The sequence below is a fragment of the Bathycoccus prasinos genome (genome assembly GCF_002220235.1).
Source record: "Bathycoccus prasinos genomic : Chromosome_13".
In the NCBI taxonomy this organism is placed as follows: domain Eukaryota; kingdom Viridiplantae; phylum Chlorophyta; class Mamiellophyceae; order Mamiellales; family Bathycoccaceae; genus Bathycoccus; species Bathycoccus prasinos.
In genome coordinates this window covers 520212-537056 of record NC_023996.1, presented here as the reverse complement: position 1 = coordinate 537056, position 16845 = coordinate 520212, and the positions used below count along the sequence as shown (strand labels likewise).

At 49.7% G+C, this 16845-nt stretch overlaps 4 protein-coding genes across 4 annotated transcripts; 1 reads left to right on the top strand and 3 right to left on the bottom strand.

Annotated features, from left to right (window-relative positions):
* Positions 1–244: 244 nt before the first annotated feature.
* Positions 245–2392, top strand: Bathy13g02420 (predicted protein; the record flags this gene model as incomplete). Its single annotated transcript, XM_007509393.1, has 1 exon — positions 245–2392. The coding sequence occupies one exon, from the start codon at positions 245–247 to the stop codon at positions 2390–2392; it is 2148 nt and encodes a 715-aa protein (XP_007509455.1).
* Positions 2393–2477: 85 nt separating this feature from the next.
* Positions 2478–3734, bottom strand: Bathy13g02410 (predicted protein; the record flags this gene model as incomplete). Its single annotated transcript, XM_007509528.1, has 1 exon — positions 2478–3734. One exon carries the CDS (start codon positions 3732–3734, stop codon positions 2478–2480), a length of 1257 nt encoding a protein of 418 aa, XP_007509590.1.
* A 105-nt stretch (positions 3735–3839) lies between these two features.
* Positions 3840–4892, bottom strand: Bathy13g02400 (predicted protein; the record flags this gene model as incomplete). The annotated part of the gene is made up of 1 exon (XM_007509422.1): positions 3840–4892. One exon carries the CDS (start codon positions 4890–4892, stop codon positions 3840–3842), a length of 1053 nt encoding a protein of 350 aa, XP_007509484.1.
* Positions 4893–5157: 265 nt separating this feature from the next.
* On the bottom strand, positions 5158–16386 carry Bathy13g02390 (unnamed protein product; the record flags this gene model as incomplete). The annotated part of the gene is made up of 1 exon (XM_007509391.1): positions 5158–16386. One exon carries the CDS (start codon positions 16384–16386, stop codon positions 5158–5160), a length of 11229 nt encoding a protein of 3742 aa, XP_007509453.1.
* Positions 16387–16845: the final 459 nt, after the last annotated feature.

Genomic DNA, 16845 nt, shown 5'->3' with positions numbered 1-16845 from the left:
CATCACCTTTAGCCGTTTGTAAAAATAGAACACCATTTTTTATTCCGCTTCGTTCTTTGCCTCTTGTTTTGGATAAGTATGTATTTTGGTCAATTCAGCCCATAAAAAACCTCATTACTCCCGCTGCTGCTTTTGTGCTTTATATCTCGAAGCGCGAGCAAAAAGACCCCCCCACGCGCGCCGTCGTTGCTTTCGCTCTTTCCTCGTTTCGAAACGCGCGAAAAGTCGGACGGAGGCGACGATCATGGCGGCGAGAGGAGTCGAAGGAATGATGCATTCCAACGGCCAATTGGAACAAAGAGCAGTTGGGACGACGACGACGAGAGGGAGAACGAGAACGAGAACGAGAACGTTTTTCGGGAGGAGAATGAGAAAAAGCCTCGGGAGAATATCGGCGACGTCTTCTTCGTCCGTCTCGTCTCCATCTTTCTCCGAGCGCGATCGTGTGCTCGTGGTGGAACAGTTGAAGCCTGCGGAGACTTTGGCGGCGACGAGCGGACAAAGAGCTGAAAATTGTATCGTCCAAGCGCCTTCTTCCCATTTGGACGCGCCGCCGCGGCCGCCACCGTTAGCGGTCGCGTCCTCGACGTCGCTCTCTATTACGGACCCACAAATCGTGTCGACTATTCTCCAAGCGTTCGCGCTCTTTGCGTTTGGTGGTTTTCTTTCGCTTTCTGAGACTGCGCTGACGACGTTGTGGCCGTGGAAAATCAAAGAGCTCGCCAACGAGGAAGGGCCGTCGTCGCCGTTTTACGCGGTGCAACAAAACGTGACTCGGTTTTTGACGACTATATTGATTGGGAGCACGGTGAGTTCGATTTTAGCGACGGCGATGATGACCGAGGCGATCGTGAAGGTGTACGGGGAGAAGGCGATTGGTCTGGCGACGATTGCGATGTCGGCGTTTGTTTTGTTGTTTTGCGAGATTGCCCCGAAATCGATCGCGGTGCAGCACGCGTTGGTAGTTGGGAGGTTAGTAGTGACGCCGATTCGGATGATGTCGACGATTTTGTACCCGCTGGGAAGGATATGCACCGCCATCGTGGATTTTGGGTTTCATTTGTTTCGGATACAAACGAGCGCGGAGCCATTTGTTAGCGAAAACGAGTTGAAGTTGGTATTGAGCGGAGCGATGGAGTCGAACTCGATCGAAGCGAGCGAGCAGTCGATGATACGGAACGTTTTGGATTTATCGAATACGCCGGCGAGGGAGGTGATGACACCTTTGGTGCAAATTTGCGGCATCGAAAGCAAAGCGACGTTGGAAAATTTGAAGCAACTTTGGAGGGAGGAAAAGTATACGAGAGTGATTGTATTCGACGAGCGAGTCGATAACGTGGTTGGTATTGTAAACGTGCTATCGATAATTGAAAGTGAAGATTCTAAATTGGACGATGCAATTGAAACAATTATGGATAAAAACGTCTATTTCATTCCCGAGTCGATGCCGGTGGAGAAATTGTTGAGCGAGATGTTAAAGAGAAAGTATCACATCGCCGTCGTCGTAAACGAACACGGCGGGACCATCGGGCTCGTGAGTCTCGAAGATTGCATCGAGGAAATCGTTGGCGAAATATACGACGAACACGACGACGACGAGTGGGGAGAGAATAAGGCGGACAGAGAAGATGAGTTTGAAGAAAACGACGCGAGGGGCAAAACTTTGCCGAGGTTTGTGAACGAGGTCGTGGAAGAAGAAGTGAACGGGAAAGACGTCATCGTCGACATCAACGTTGGCGGTACGAATAGTGGCAGCAGTAGTAGTAGCGATAATAATTATAACAACAACAACAACAACAACAATAGCGGTGATAGCGGCACTGGTAGAGCGTACGAAGTTGGGGCGAAAGCCGATATCGAAGAGCTCGCGGAGTATTTGGAGATTGATATTCCCAAAAGTCCTCTCTACGAAACCGCCGGAGGTTGGGTGTGCGATATTTTCGCACGTATTCCAAAAGAAGGCGAAACATTTTCGGTTTCTTACCCCGTCGTCCAAGGCGCTTCGGTTTCAACGCTCGCGTTGGCGTCGTCGTCGTCGTCGTCGAGCAGCAAGTTGTACGTGGACTACACAGACGATTCGGAGGAAATCGATGGTTTTGAAGAAAACGCGGACCATAAAAAGTCCGATTTTGATCTCGACGACGATTACACGTCTTCCTCCTCCTCCTCGTCGTCGTCATCAAACGGCGGCGTACCGGAACTGGTTTTGAGAGTCGCCATTGTGGAAGCTGACGAACGAAGAGTTTCCTCGATTAAAATTTCCATAGGCGACGAGAATAAGAAGCAGGAGAAACGGGAAGCGAGTAAAGGAATAAACGGTAGCAGCAACGATCGTCGAGGAATGAATGGTATATCGACGTCTACCAAACGACAAGAACCGGTATCATCGTGATTTGTCTTCAAAAACATTTATTGAAAAAATTTAAAAATGTACGAGTTTTGGATGTATTATGAGTGTCTGCAAGAGAAAAACCTTATTACGCTTCTACCGCGCCGAATTCGATGCGAGAAACAGTCGCATCCTCGTCCTTATTCTGTTTCTCAACTGTATTCATTTCTTTTTTTGTCGTCGGCGACGACGACGACGACGACGACGTAGAAGAAGATTCTCCCAGTTGGCGTTGCGCTAACAGCCATTTTGTGATGCGAGAAAACAATTCGAGCGACGTCTTTTCTTCGAGGAAGTGATCGGTTCCATCGATCGTCCAACTTTCAAGCGAGGCATCTCCGCGGCACTGTTCATAAGTAATCACGTCGACGTTTACATTTTTCGGAGCTCGTCTTTGCGTAGCCTCGGTTGGGAGCGTAAATTTATCCTCGTCCAAACGCTCGCTCTTGCACCCGAAAGCTGAAGAGAGAATCGACATCGAACGGGTAAACGACGGGAATTTAGTTCCGACGATATTAACTCCGCCTTCGATTGGCACTACGGTATCGCCCGTACCGTGCACGCCGAGAAAATTTGTCGCCTTTGTAGGTTTGCATTTGGATTCGTCGTAGAAAGAAGCGCCAGCGAATGACGCGATCCCGGCGAAATATTCAGGTTTTTGGCACGCTAATCGAGAAGCCATGAATCCGCCAGTAGCGATCCCAAAGACGTACACGCGACTCGCGTCGATGTTTGGATACGCCGCTTTCACCTTTTCGATCGCATCGACGATGTATTCCGCGTCGTTATTTTCATTCATTTTAGCAGCCTGTTCAAGATTGCAACAGGCGTCGCTCCCGCTCCAAGCCGCGCACTGAAATTCTGGTCCGATTCGAGACATCGTTGAATTTATCCAATTAGAAGTCAAACGGTCCGCGAGGTAATTATTAGCATCAGAAGCGATATTGCACAACGCGCAAGTTCTCGTCTTGTGCGGTGCGTCCAAGGGCATGTAGAGAAACTGATCTGAAGTGATTCGCTCGCGCACGCCAATTTGCGTCAGCGTTTGCCTTCTCTCTCCTCCACCACCAGGCGAGGAACGCGCAGCGGTAAACGAATACAACTGCTGCGCATCGTCGCCGAGACAAAATCCGTGCAAGTAGACTACGAGCGGATACGATTTCTCAGCCGTAAAGTCTTTGGGTTTGAAAATCGACAGCGAAGTCGACACCGGCAACTCAACGTCAAGCTCAGACCTTGCGAATGTTTGCGTCTTCGTCGTCGTGGCATCATCCGCCGCCACTCCTTCGGCGCACAGAAGATAAAGCACGACGATAAACGATAAGGAGAGAACGGAGGGGCGCATGATGATACTTTTGTGAGGACGAAGATGCGAATTTTTCTCTCTCGTATTTTTTGCCCTCGTAAAATCAAACTTTTATCAAAAGCCGTCACACTACTAGTACAATTATTACAACTCGCTACCGCTCTCATTACTACTATCACTACCACTATTATTATCTACACCGCAGCTCTTGGTTCCACTTGCTAAGCATCCAACGTAACATCCGCCAGCCTCTTCGCCTTCGGTCCCGTCTGCGACGCGCCCGTAACAAAACTGACACTCTAAAGTTTCGTAATTCGGAATCAGCGTGACTGGTAAACCGACTTTTTCCGTAAAAAACGTCTCAGTCGGGATCTTACACACGTTTTTACACACCGACACGCACCCGGACTCCTCCAAAACCCGGCATCTCTTCACCAAAACGCCTTGCTTATACCCTTCCTGCTGACTTTTTGTCCCGGCAAAAACTGCCTCGAACGCGTTGGCGGGCACTTTGCTCTCCTCGAAGCTCCCTCTTGCGCGCGCCTCCAAAGGCACGTCGTTCACCTCCGCGTCGCCGACTAACCACGGTAAAATCAACGGCGTAACGAACGCCGCGTGCCGTCTCGCGAACCAGTCCGGAAACAATCTCAAAAACCAGCCAAACGCTTTCGCCACTTTCGTAGGTATGAACGACTCGATGATCGCCAAACCGAACATGCGTTGCTCCTCTTCGCTCGCGGTTCTGGCAACCGCGCGAACGCACCGATTCGCAACGTCGCGTTTGAAATCTACTCCTCTTTTTTCCTCGTTAAAAAAGTCTTCTTCTTCTTCTTCTTCTTCTCCTTCGTTCAAAAACTTCGCCAAGCGGCTCGCGAAGAGCGATATCAACGCTTCGTCCAGGTAGGAATCTTCTTTCCTCTCATCCTTCTGATTCTCCTTCTTTCCGTCGACGTTTTCTTCTCCGTTCTCCTCCTCCTCCGAACGTGGTTTCGGTGTGATCCATCGCCGTCGTTCTTTCCCCGATATCGATGCCGCTTCAGAGCCTCCTCCTTTCCCTCCTCCTCCTTCCGTCGACGACGACGACACGTTTCTCGGCAAAACCTTCGCCCGGGAGCGGGACGACGCCGTCGATGACTTTACTCTCCTCCTCGGCGAAGAAAAGAACGGAGAGGAAGAGGAAACCGCGCGCGGCAGCATCTCTTCTCTCTCCCGCGATGATTGGTTGATTTCACGATTGATCGTGCGGCGTGTCGCTTTATGAAGAAGAAGAAGAAGAAGAGAAAGAGAAAAAGATTTCGTCGCGAGCAGAATTTTACTAAGCAGAGAAAGAAAAGTCGTTACGGTTGATTTTAAGCCTTTGATGGATGCAATGTTTATGAGTACGTTGAGGGATACTCTGTTGTCACTTACTGGCTTTGTAGAGTGTTTGGAAATAGTTCTCCCCACGCAAAGCGCTTTCTAACTATTGTTTTTTCTTGAACCATATTTGATGCACGGTAGTGAATCTGTCGTGCGCGCCAGTCTGATAAGGCGCGTCGTCGCATTCCCATCGAGAACCATCGCCACGAATGGCCCAATGATTTTCGCTTGCTTTAAAGAATGGATATTCTATAAGAGAACTCCAAAATTCGTCAGATAGGTCTGGTGTAACTCCCGTGTGGTCGCTAAACTTGGTCGTCCCGCTCGTCCAATACGATAATTTATTTCCAGTCGCCGTACCGGTGACGAGCGCCGATTTCGCCCAAATGTTGCTCGTTTCGAAGTGCACGACGCGAGAATGACCCGAGCTCGTGCAATAGAAGCGAACTGAGTCGACGTCATCTGCAGTCAAGCTTAAATCGTTCAACCATATGTGCGAGTAACTTTCGGTGGGCGAGAGCGGCGCCTTCCCGGAAACGAGCTCGTTGTTTTCGCCGCCGACGTGATTGTACGCGAGCAACAGAAGCCAGCCGTCGTCGTCTTCGTACATGGTTTCCAACATTTCGGATTGCGTTAACGGCGGTGACGCTTCGCATTTAGCAGAAACGTCCGAAATTCCCCACTTTTCAGCCAATCCGCACTCGAGAGACCGTCTGTCGTACTTCGACAACGACGAATCGTAAATTTGAATCTCGGCGACTTGCGCTCTGACGTTCTCGCTATTTTGGTAATTAGCGAATAAAGTCATATCATCGCCCGTATTCGGGCTCTCGGCTTCCCAAATCATCACGATAGGCTCGGTGGCGTGGTACGTCGTGCCTTGAAAGAACGCGCACTGGTTGGTGTCGAAGTTGTTCTTTACTTCGGCGTTGATCCAGCGCGCGCCATTTTGCCACGGCCCCGAGGAACTTCCTGAATTATGATGATTGCCGTGGAGATAACTCAAACCCCATTCATCGCGCCAATCCCACAAATAGTGCACAGCTTCACCGCATGTCCCAAGACAGTTACATTCATCCCAGCGAAATACCATCACTATCGTTTGCCGAACGTAGTTCGTTCCTCCGCCGGTATCTAATCCGGTACTCGACCCGGAGAGATACAAACACGGGTACGTATCGCTCAAACCAGTCGCTTGATAGGTCACCGTCCCCAAAGGAGCGAGCGCGCCGCGCTCATTTCCGCTTTTGTCTACCCAATCGCTCGAGCTCAACGTCGCAGCGTCATTGAGAGACGAAAGATCGGAAGCGTCCCAGTGCGCTTGCACGCCATCCAAGACGAGATAAAACTCGGGTCGAGGCGGCGGCGGCGATGGCGCCGCCGGCTCGGAGGACGCTTCAAACACGTAAACTCTCCCAGCGTTGACGCCTTTATCGTCGTCAAATCGAGCCCCAATCAACGCCGTAGTGCCGTATAAGGAAACGGATATCCCAAAGTGATCGTTCTCAGCGGCGTCAGAGGCGGATAGTTTGAGCTGGTGCGTCCATGACGATCCATCGGGAGAGCGCGTAAACACGTACACAACGCCGGCGTCGGATTCCACGTCGTCTTTTCCGTGCGCTCCAATTAATGCGGAATCGCCGTATAACGAGACGGAAACGCCAAAGTACCCACCAATTTCTGAAAGGGGCGCTCGAAGCTTTGTTTCTTGCTGCGTCCACGTCAAACTGGAAATAGAGGTGCGAGTAAAGGCGTACACCGATCCGGCGGCGTATTTCTCACCGTCGTCTTGTAAGTACGCGCCAATTAAAGCGGTATTTTCAAACAGAGAAACGCACGAACCGAAGAAATCACCCGCGTTCGCGTCCGAGGCGTACAACTTTGCGCTCGCCTGTGTCCACTTTTCTTCAGATGATCGCGCGAAAACATAGACCGCGCCAGCTTTTTCCGCCTCGTCGTCGTCTTTTAAAGCGCCGACCAACGCCGTGTTGTCGTACAGCGAAACAGAAACGCCAAACTCGTGACCTTCTTTGAAGTCCGAGGCGAACAGTTTCGTTTGCTCCGTCCAAGACGCAGAATTTGAGTCACTGTACGTGCGTTGAAAGACGTAAACGGAACCCGCGCCGAGCGCTTGTGTCTTGTCGTAACGAGCGCCAATCAAAGCGGTATTGTCGTAAAGCGAGACGGATTGACCAAACGCGGCGTGTTTCGTCGCGTCGCTCGCGCGGAGTTTTGTTTCCTCCGTCCACACGATAATCGACGCGTTTGCAGGAGAAGGCGCCCGAGTGAAGATGTACACTGATCCGGAATCAAAACTGGCGGATTCGTCGTCCAAGGAAGCTCCGATTAAAGCCGTGTTGTCGTACAAAGATACGGACGTGCCGAAACTGTCGCCTTGACGAGCGTCGTGCGCGTAGATTTTCGTGCTCGTTTCTTCGAGCATGTTCTTTAAAAAGAGCGGCGGCGGCGGTGGGGACGGAGATAAAGGAGGAGGAAGAGGAGGAGGAGAAGGAGGAGGAGGAGGAGACGGAGGAGAAGGAGGAGGAGACGGAGGAGGAGGAGGCGCAACCCAAGTGCTCTTGATTGTATTGCACGAACTCGCCGGACCGGTGACGGCGTCGTCGCACGTAAATTTCGCTTGAAACGCAGTTGCGTCGAGAAACATGTCAGTTTGCGCCGACGTCGCTGCGGATCCGGTCCACGAGGAAATGTCTTGGTTGAACGAAGACGCGGAAGAAAACATAGCATACATATCAGTCACTTCCTCTGTGTTCCAACTCCCAATGTCTTGGTTGAACGCAGAAGCGGACTCAAACATAGATCCCATAGAAGTCACTTTTTCTGTGTTCCAACTTCCAATGTTTTGGTTGAACGCAGAAGCGATATAAAACATAGATTCCATATCAGTCACTTGCGCTGTGTTCCAACTCCCAATGTCTTGGTTGAACGCAGAAGCGGACTCAAACATAGAATTCATAGAAGTCACTTGCGCCGTGTTCCAACTTCCAATGTCTTGGTTGAATGCAGAAGCGTCATAAAACATAGATTTCATGGAAGTCACTTTCTCTGTGTTCCAACTCCCAATGTCTTGGTTGAATGCAGAAGCGGACCAAAACATATAAGCCATATCAGTCACTAGCGGTGTGTACCAACCCCCAATGTCTTGGTTGAACGCAGAAGCGTCATAAAACATAGAATTCATAGAAGTCACTTGCGCTGTGTTCCAACTCCCAATGTCTTGGTTGAACGCAGAAGCGGATAAAAACATACTTTCCATATTAGTCACTTTCTCTGTGTTCCAACCCCCAATGTCTTGGTTGAACGCAGAAGCGGATAAAAACATACTTTCCATAGTAGTCACTTTCTCTGTGTTCCAACCCCCAATGTCTTGGTTGAACGCAGAAGCGCGATCAAACATATTTCTCATATCAGTAACTTGCGCGGTGTCCCACTTCGAAATGTCGCCGTTGAAGGTGGTTCTAAAAAACCCAAAGCCTTGATGTGCTCCAGTTTCAGAGTCATAACCACTCATATCTTCCACCAAACTCGTGTCCCAATTCGGCATCGTCCCGTATGTCCCTACTTTATCCCAACTCATGCATTCGCCATATTCCGGTTCAAGTTCTAAGCATTCTGCAACAAACGCGTGCCAACTTGCCGATGGAATTGGAGTCAGCGGTGGCTGTTTGAACCATATTTGATGCACGGTAGTGAATCTGTCGCGCGCGCCAGTCTGATAAGGCGCGTCGTCGCATTCCCATCGAGAACCATCGCCACGAATGGCCCAATGATTTTCGCTTGCTTTAAAGAATGGATATTCTATAAGAGAACTCCAAAATTCGTCAGATAGGTCTGGTGTAACTCCCGTGTGGTCGCTAAACTTGGTCGTCCCGCTCGTCCAATACGATAATTTATTTCCAGTCGCCGTACCGGTGACGAGCGCCGATTTCGCCCAAATGTTGCTCGTTTCGAAGTGCACGACGCGAGAATGACCCGAGCTCGTGCAATAGAAGCGAACTGAGTCGACGTCATCTGCAGTCAAGCTTAAATCGTTCAACCATATGTGCGAGTAACTTTCGGTGGGCGAGAGCGGCGCCTTCCCGGAAACGAGCTCGTTGTTTTCGCCGCCGACGTGATTGTACGCGAGCAACAAAATCCAGCCGTCTGAATCTTGGAAAATCTGTATTCCGTTGATGTAAATAGCTGGCGATGGAGGCGGAAAAGGAGGAGGAGGCGGAGAAAGAGAAGGAACGCACGATTGCACCGGACCAGAAATGGGATCGGTGCATTCGAATGCGGCTTGGAACGCGGTAGCGCCATAAAACATACCAGAGTGAAATTCAGGGGGAAACCCTGGGCCCCCATACGGAGACCACGAAGAAATGTCTTGGTTGAACGCAGAAGCTTCACGAAACATATATGCCATATCGCCCACTCTATCTGTCGCCCAATTCCCAATGTCTTGGTTGAACGCAGAAGCGGACCAAAACATTCCACGCATAGCATCTACTCGCCCGGTGTTCCAACTCCCAATGTCTTGGTTGAACGCAGAAGCGAAATAAAACATGTAATACATAGTATGCACTTTTTCTGTGTTCCAACTCCCAATGTCTTGGTTGAACGCAGAAGCGGAAAGAAACATATATCCCATATCAGTCACTCTTTCTGTGTTCCACTTCGTAATGTCACCATTGAATATACTTTTACCACCAAAGCCTTGAACTACAGTTCCATTATGGCCACTCATATCATTCACTCGACTAACGTCCCAATTCGGCATCGTCCCGTAAATATTACCAGACGCCCACTCAGTGCACTCGCCAGTTACCGGAGCTTCGGATAAACACTCTTCAACAAACGTATGCCAACTCGCGTCTGGAATTGGTGCGAAAGCTCCGCACACGCAATGAAAAGTATCTGTCCCACACGGTCCAGTAGCAAATGGAAAGAACTGAAGATTGTTGTCCACGTTGCCACTGTGGAAAGTGCAGCCACCTGTGCGGCCGCTGCCGGTATCATCGTATCCATTGGCCGGCTGATCGTCTGCAAACCCCTTCGAAGCGTCGCCGGACAATTCGCGTCCAGCGATGCGGCACTGGTTCAGATTTAGGATGGTCACGTAACCTTCCGACTCGCACGTGTTTTGAGCAAGGATATAATATTGATCGTAATTTGGAATCGCACACGAATTCGCCGGACCGGTGATGGCGTCGGTACACGTAAATTTCGCTTGAAACGCAGTTGCGCCTCTAAACATTTCAGTTTGCGCCGTCGTCGCCGCGGATCCGGTCCACGAGGAAATGTCTTGGTTGAACGCAGAAGCGTGATAAAACATATAATCCATATCAGTCACTTGCGCTGTGTTCCAACTCCCAATGTCGTGGTTGAACGCAGAAGCGGATAAAAACATACTTTCCATAGTAGTCACTTTCTCTGTGTTCCAACCCCCAATGTCTTGGTTGAACGAAGAAGCGGACTCAAACATATATTCCATAGTAGTCACTTTCTCTGTGTTCCAACTCCCAATGTCGTGGTTGAACGCATAAGCGTAAGTAAACATTTGATACATACTAGTCACTTTCCCTGTGTTCCAATTTCCAATGTCTCGGTTGAACGAAGAAGCGGACTCAAACATATATTCCATATTAGTCACTTTCTCTGTGTTCCAACTCCCAATGTCTCGGTTGAACGAAGAAGCGGAAGCAAACATATTTCCCATAGAAGTCACTTGCGCTGTGTCCCAATTCCCAATATCTTGGTTGAACGCAGAAGCGGAATTAAACATACCTATCATATTAGTCACTTTTGCTGTGTTCCAATTCCCAATGTCTTGGTTGAACGCAGAAGCTCGATTAAACGTAGCTCTCATAGAAGTCACTTGCGCTGTGTTCCAACTCCCAATGTCTTGGTTGAATGCAGAAGCGGAATAAAACATACCCCACATATCAGTCACTTTCCCTGTGTTCCACCTCGAAATATCGCCATTAAATGTAATTTTACTGACAAAGCCTCGAGAAACAGAATCTGCATCATATCCACTCATATCTTCCACCAAACTCGTGTCCCAATTCGGCATCGTCCCGTAGTTATTACCAGACGCCCAAGCAGTGCACTCCCCAGTGTCATGAGCTTCGTCTAAACACTTGTCCACAAACGTATGCCAACTCGCATCTGGAATTGGATCGGGAGAAGAAGTCAAAAGACAAGCCATCCAGTTGTTTTCATCGGTGGCTACGATTTCCGTGACTGAACCGTCGTGATACTGACACCAACAATCACCCTCTGAACCCATGTTGGCGATTTTGGCGGTCGGACACTCCGTGCGAACCAACTCGATGCACGCCTCCGGTGTACCTACGGAACCAGGATTCGTTTCGTGCGTTATGTAGTCGTTATTATACACCCATGAACCTAGCGGACAATAGGACGCGGACCAGTAGCTTTGCTTCAATACACACGAATTCGGTGGACCGGTGATTTCGTTGGTGCACTTAAATTTCGCTTGAAACGCATAAGCTTGAGCAAACATTTGTCTCGTATCAGTCACTTGCGCTGTGTTCCAACTCCCAATGTCTTGGTTGAACGCATAAGCGTAAAGAAACATTTTATGCATAGTAGTTACTTTTTCTGTATTCCAACTCCCAATGTCGTGGTTGAACGCAGAAGCGTAACCAAACATATATTGCATATTAGTTACTTTCTCTGTGTTCCAACTCCCAATGTCTCGGTTGAACGAAGAAGCGGAAGCAAACATATTTCCCATAGAAGTCACTTGCGCTGTGGTCCAACTCCCAATGTCTTGGTTGAACGCAGAAGCGGAAAGAAACATATATCCCATATTAGTCACTCGCGCTGTGTTCCAACTCCCAATGTCTTGGTTGAACGCAGAAGCATCTCGAAACATAGAAAACATATTTGTCACTTTTCCTGTGTTCCACTTCGAAATATCGCCGTTGAATGTACTTTTGCCAAAGCCTTGAAAAGCAAAATTTCCTTCATCATATCCACTCATATCTTCCACCAAACTCGTATCCCAATTCGGCATCGTCCCGTACCAAACGTTTTGCGATCGAGCCCAGACTATACATTCTCCAGTCTCTCCAATCGCGTCAGATTCAATCAAACAATCCCCGACGAAAGCATGCCAGCTTGTATCCGGAATTGGCGAGGGACCTACACACGAATTCGCCGGACCGGTGATTTCGTTGGTGCACTTAAATTTCGCTTGAAACGCAGTTGCGTCGAGAAACATGTCAGTTTGCGCTGACGTCGCTGCGGATCCGGTCCACGAAGAAATGTCGTGGTTAAACGAAGACGCGGAAGCAAACATATATGCCATATCCGTCACTTGCGATGTGTCCCAACCCCCAATGTCTTGGTTGAACGCAGAAGCGGAATTAAACATACCTATCATATTAGTAACTTTTTCTGTGTTCCAACTCCCAATGTCTTGGTTGAACGCAGAAGCGCGAGCAAACATACCTATCATATTAGTAACTTTTTCTGTGTTCCAACTCCCAATGTCTTGGTTGAACGCAGAAGCGCGAGCAAACATAGCTTGCATATCAGTCACTTTTTCTGTGTTCCAATTTCCAATGTCTTGGTTGAACGCAGAAGCTTCAAAAAACATCCTATTCATATCAGTCACTTGCGCTGTGTTCCAACTCCCAATGTCTTGGTTGAACGCAGAAGCTTTAAAAAACATATATGTCATATCAGTCACTTGCGCTGTGTTCCAACTCCCAATGTCTTGGTTGAACGCAGAAGCGGAACGAAACATTCTATACATAGTAGTCACTTGCGCTGTGTTCCAACTCCCAATGTCTTGGTTGAACGCAGAAGCGGAACGAAACATTCTATACATAGTAGTCACTTTTTCTGTGTTCCAACTCCCAATGTCTTGGTTGAACGCAGAACAACTACGAAACATATGTCCCATATTAGTCACTTGTGCTGTGTTCCACCTCGAAATATCGCCGTCGAATAAACTTTTATCGCCAAAGCCTTGATAAGCACTTCCAGTATATCCACTCATATCTTCCACCAAACTCACATCCCAATTCGGCATCGTCCCGTACCAAACGTCTTTCGATCGAGCCCAGTCTATACATTCTCCAGTCTCCGCAATACCATAGATAGATTCTTCCCACATCAAACACTGCCCGACAAAAGTATGCCAGCTCGCGTCTGGAATTGGCGAGGGACCTACGCACGAACTCGCCGGACCGGTGACGGCGTCGGTGCACTTAAACTTGGCCTGGAAAGCAGTCGCTTCGAGAAACATGTATGCGCGTGAGGATGCTTTTGAATCATCCCAACTCGAAATGTCTTGGTTGAACGCAGAAGCGCTATTAAACATGTATTGCATATCTGTTACTTGCGACGTGTCCCATTCCGTAATGTCACCATTGAATGAACTTTTACCCCCAAAGCCTCTGAGCACAGTTCCATCCGATCCACTCATATCCGTCACCAAACTTGTATCCCAATTTGGCATCGTCCCGTAATTATTTCCGGAAGCCCACTCAGTGCACTCGCCGGTAACTTCGGCCCCTTCTTCGGCCAAACACTCCGCGACAAGGGCGTGCCAACTCGCATCCGGGATAGGAGTGACGGGGGGCGGCGGCGGCGACGGCGGCGACGGCGGCGACGGCGGCGACGGCGGCGGTCGGATCGTCTCGCGCGTGCACGCGCTAATCGGTCCATCTCTGTCGCAGCTGAACTTTTCTCCGAAAGCTTTCGCGTTGATGAACACGTTTGGTTGCACCGTAGTCGCGCCCAAACCTTGCCACATCGATATATCGCGATCAAATGCGTTTGCCGATTCAAACATTGATTCCATGTTTTGAACGTTCGCCGTGTTCCATCCGCTAATGTTTTGATTAAACGCAGACGCGTTTCGAAACATCTCCCTCATCGTGATGACTCTTCCAGTATCCCACTGACCGATGTCTTGGTCAAACGCAATACTATCGCGGAACATTCCTTCCATGGTTGTGACTTGCAAAGTGTTCCATGATCCAATCTCGCCGTTAAACGTCGGATGCGCTTTAAACGCGTCGAGCATCTTGGTCACTTTGCTCGTGTCCCAAATACGCATCGCTCCGTAACTCGTCGAACGCCCATACGACGCGCACTGACCCTCAACGGGGGATTCTTGAAGACACTTTTGAATGGCGTCCATGAAAGTGGCATAATTATCCGGTGGAAGTGGTTCGCAATCGTCCCAGCGTTTCAAAGGATCCGTCGTATAGCACCAAATGTTCGTATGTTCATCTGGATTTCTGCAAAAGTTGTGGTCGCCAACCAAAGTGTACGAGTGCGCGTGCGGGTCTTCCGAGCTCCAATTCATGCACGCGTACCCATTTTTCGTCTTCGCTTGACACCCAACGTAATCGACGCCCCCGGTTCCAGAAATTGTTTCGTTGCACGCATTTTCAATCGGAACTTGCGCGCACGCCTTTAAAGGACCGTCTTCTCCACAAATCGAGCCGTACTTTGACAGAAACGCCGTCGCCCCCGAAAACATTCCAGTTTGAGCGACAATGGTAGCTTTTCCGGTCCATTTTGAAATGAATTCATCTCGATTAAAAGAGATCGCGTCGCGAAATAAAAACGCCATGTCGAGCGCGTTGGACGTATCCCACGCGCTCACGTCCCGATTGAACGAATACGCCCGAGAAAACATCGCTCCCATCGATTTTAACTTCTTCACATCCCAATTACCAATCTCGCCATTGAAACGAGAAGCGTACTCAAACATGCGCTGCGTTGTCGTCACTTGCGACGTGTTCCATCTACTCAAATCTCCATCAAAAGCGGAAGCTTTGAAGAACATTTTGCGCATGGTCGTGACGCGCGACGTGTCCCAATTCGACAAGTCTCCGTTGAATTCCGCCTTTCCCGCAAATCCAATCAAAGTCGACGTAGTTTCATTTTCACCGTTCATGTTTGTCACCCAACGCGTGTTCCATTTCGGCATAACTCCAAATCTCATAGTCCTCGATCCATATTTTTCGCACAAACCGGCGACGGGATCTTCGGCTAAACACTCGCGAACGGCGTCGTAGAACATCGCATCCGTGAGACAGTACAACTTAGATTTACACTCGCAAGAGTGCACGGGGCCACTGTATTGATTGTCGCACGCGAACTTCTCCGAAAACGCCGTCGCTTGGTAGAATATGTAATGCTGATACGCTTTCGCGTCGTTCCATCGAGTAATACTCCCGGTAAACTTGGACGCCGCCCAAAACATGAATTGCATATTTGAGACCTGTGAAACGTCCCATCGACCAATTTCTTGGTCAAAAACTTTCGCCGTGTGAAACATATTTCCCATGTGCGTCACCCCCGACACGTCCCATTTGCCGATATCTTGATTAAACGCCTTCGCGTTTTGAAACATTTGATACATGTTCGTCACCTGCGATACGTTCCACTTCGAAACGTCCCCGTTGAACGTTTCTTGACAGGTACCAAACAGAGGATACTCGTTCATATTCGTAATCTGACTCGTATCCCAGTTTGGCATCGTTCCGTATCCCGAACTACTTCCATAATTCGGGCATTCGCCAGTAACGCAGCCGCTTTCGCTCAAGCACGCCGTAATCGCATTCGTGAACGTTGCATCCGTGAGCGCTTTCACCGATGCCACAGGCTCCATCGGCGGTGGAGGTGAGGCAATCGGCACCGTTGTCGTCGGCGGCGGTGGCGGTGGCGGTGGCGGTGACGCCAAATTTCCCGTCGGCGGAGGACTCGGAGGACCCGTTGGCGGTTCCGGCGGCGGCGTCAAAGTCGCCTGCAACCCCGCCGCCATCGCTCTCAAAGACGCCATCTCGTCCGAAAGGCCATCAATGGTATCTTCCACGTCCATATCGTTCACAACCACCCGCCCACCTTCTCGCACCACCACGGAGCCTTTTATTTCGCTCCTCTCCTCTTGGTTGTGCGCGTGCACGTCTCCGACGATCAACGTCTCCTCGTCCGCGTTGACGTGAATCTCGCGACCATTCCTCGTCACCATAATCGTATCGTTATGATACGTCGTCATAAACTTCACCGCCTCAACGCACGCGATCCCTCTCGATGCCGCCCAGGAGGCCGACCAACCCGCCGACGATGACGAAACCACCGTCCTTGGCAAAGGTACGTTTACCATCCTCCCTCCCGGGGAGAACAAACACATCAGCACGACCCACGGACAAAACGCCCGCCCAACCCCGACGCCGCGCGCTCCTCGTTCGCTTCGAAGACGACGACGACGACCATCATCACCACCACCATCACCACCACCACCACTACCACCACCGCGCATCCTCGTCGTCGTCATCTTCTCCTTCTTCCTTCCAAATCCCTTTCACACACCCCCAACGACACCTTTTCGACAACACCAATATACTAAAGAAATGTCTTCTTCTTCTTTGTCTTCTTTTCGAGAGGAGGTGTACCACCAACACCACGAAAGCGCGAAGGAGGACGAGGACGAGGACGAGGACGGTATATAAAAGTTACGCGTGTGCTGACGCTGCACGTACGCGCCGAGAGAGAGAGAATAGAGTGCTACTAATCGCGCGCCAGGGACGTAGTGGTCTTTGAAGACCTTCGTTCGTCCTTTCGCGGAGAGAAAAAAAGATCGATCGATGGATCGATAAATTTAGGGTTTTATTTTTGCTTTTTTTCCTCCTTTTTTTCGTATAACGGAAAAGAAGGAACCCATCTCTCTCTCTCTCTCTCTACAAATCACGCACGAATACTGTGACACAAATAATAAATACATTGGACTCTGCAG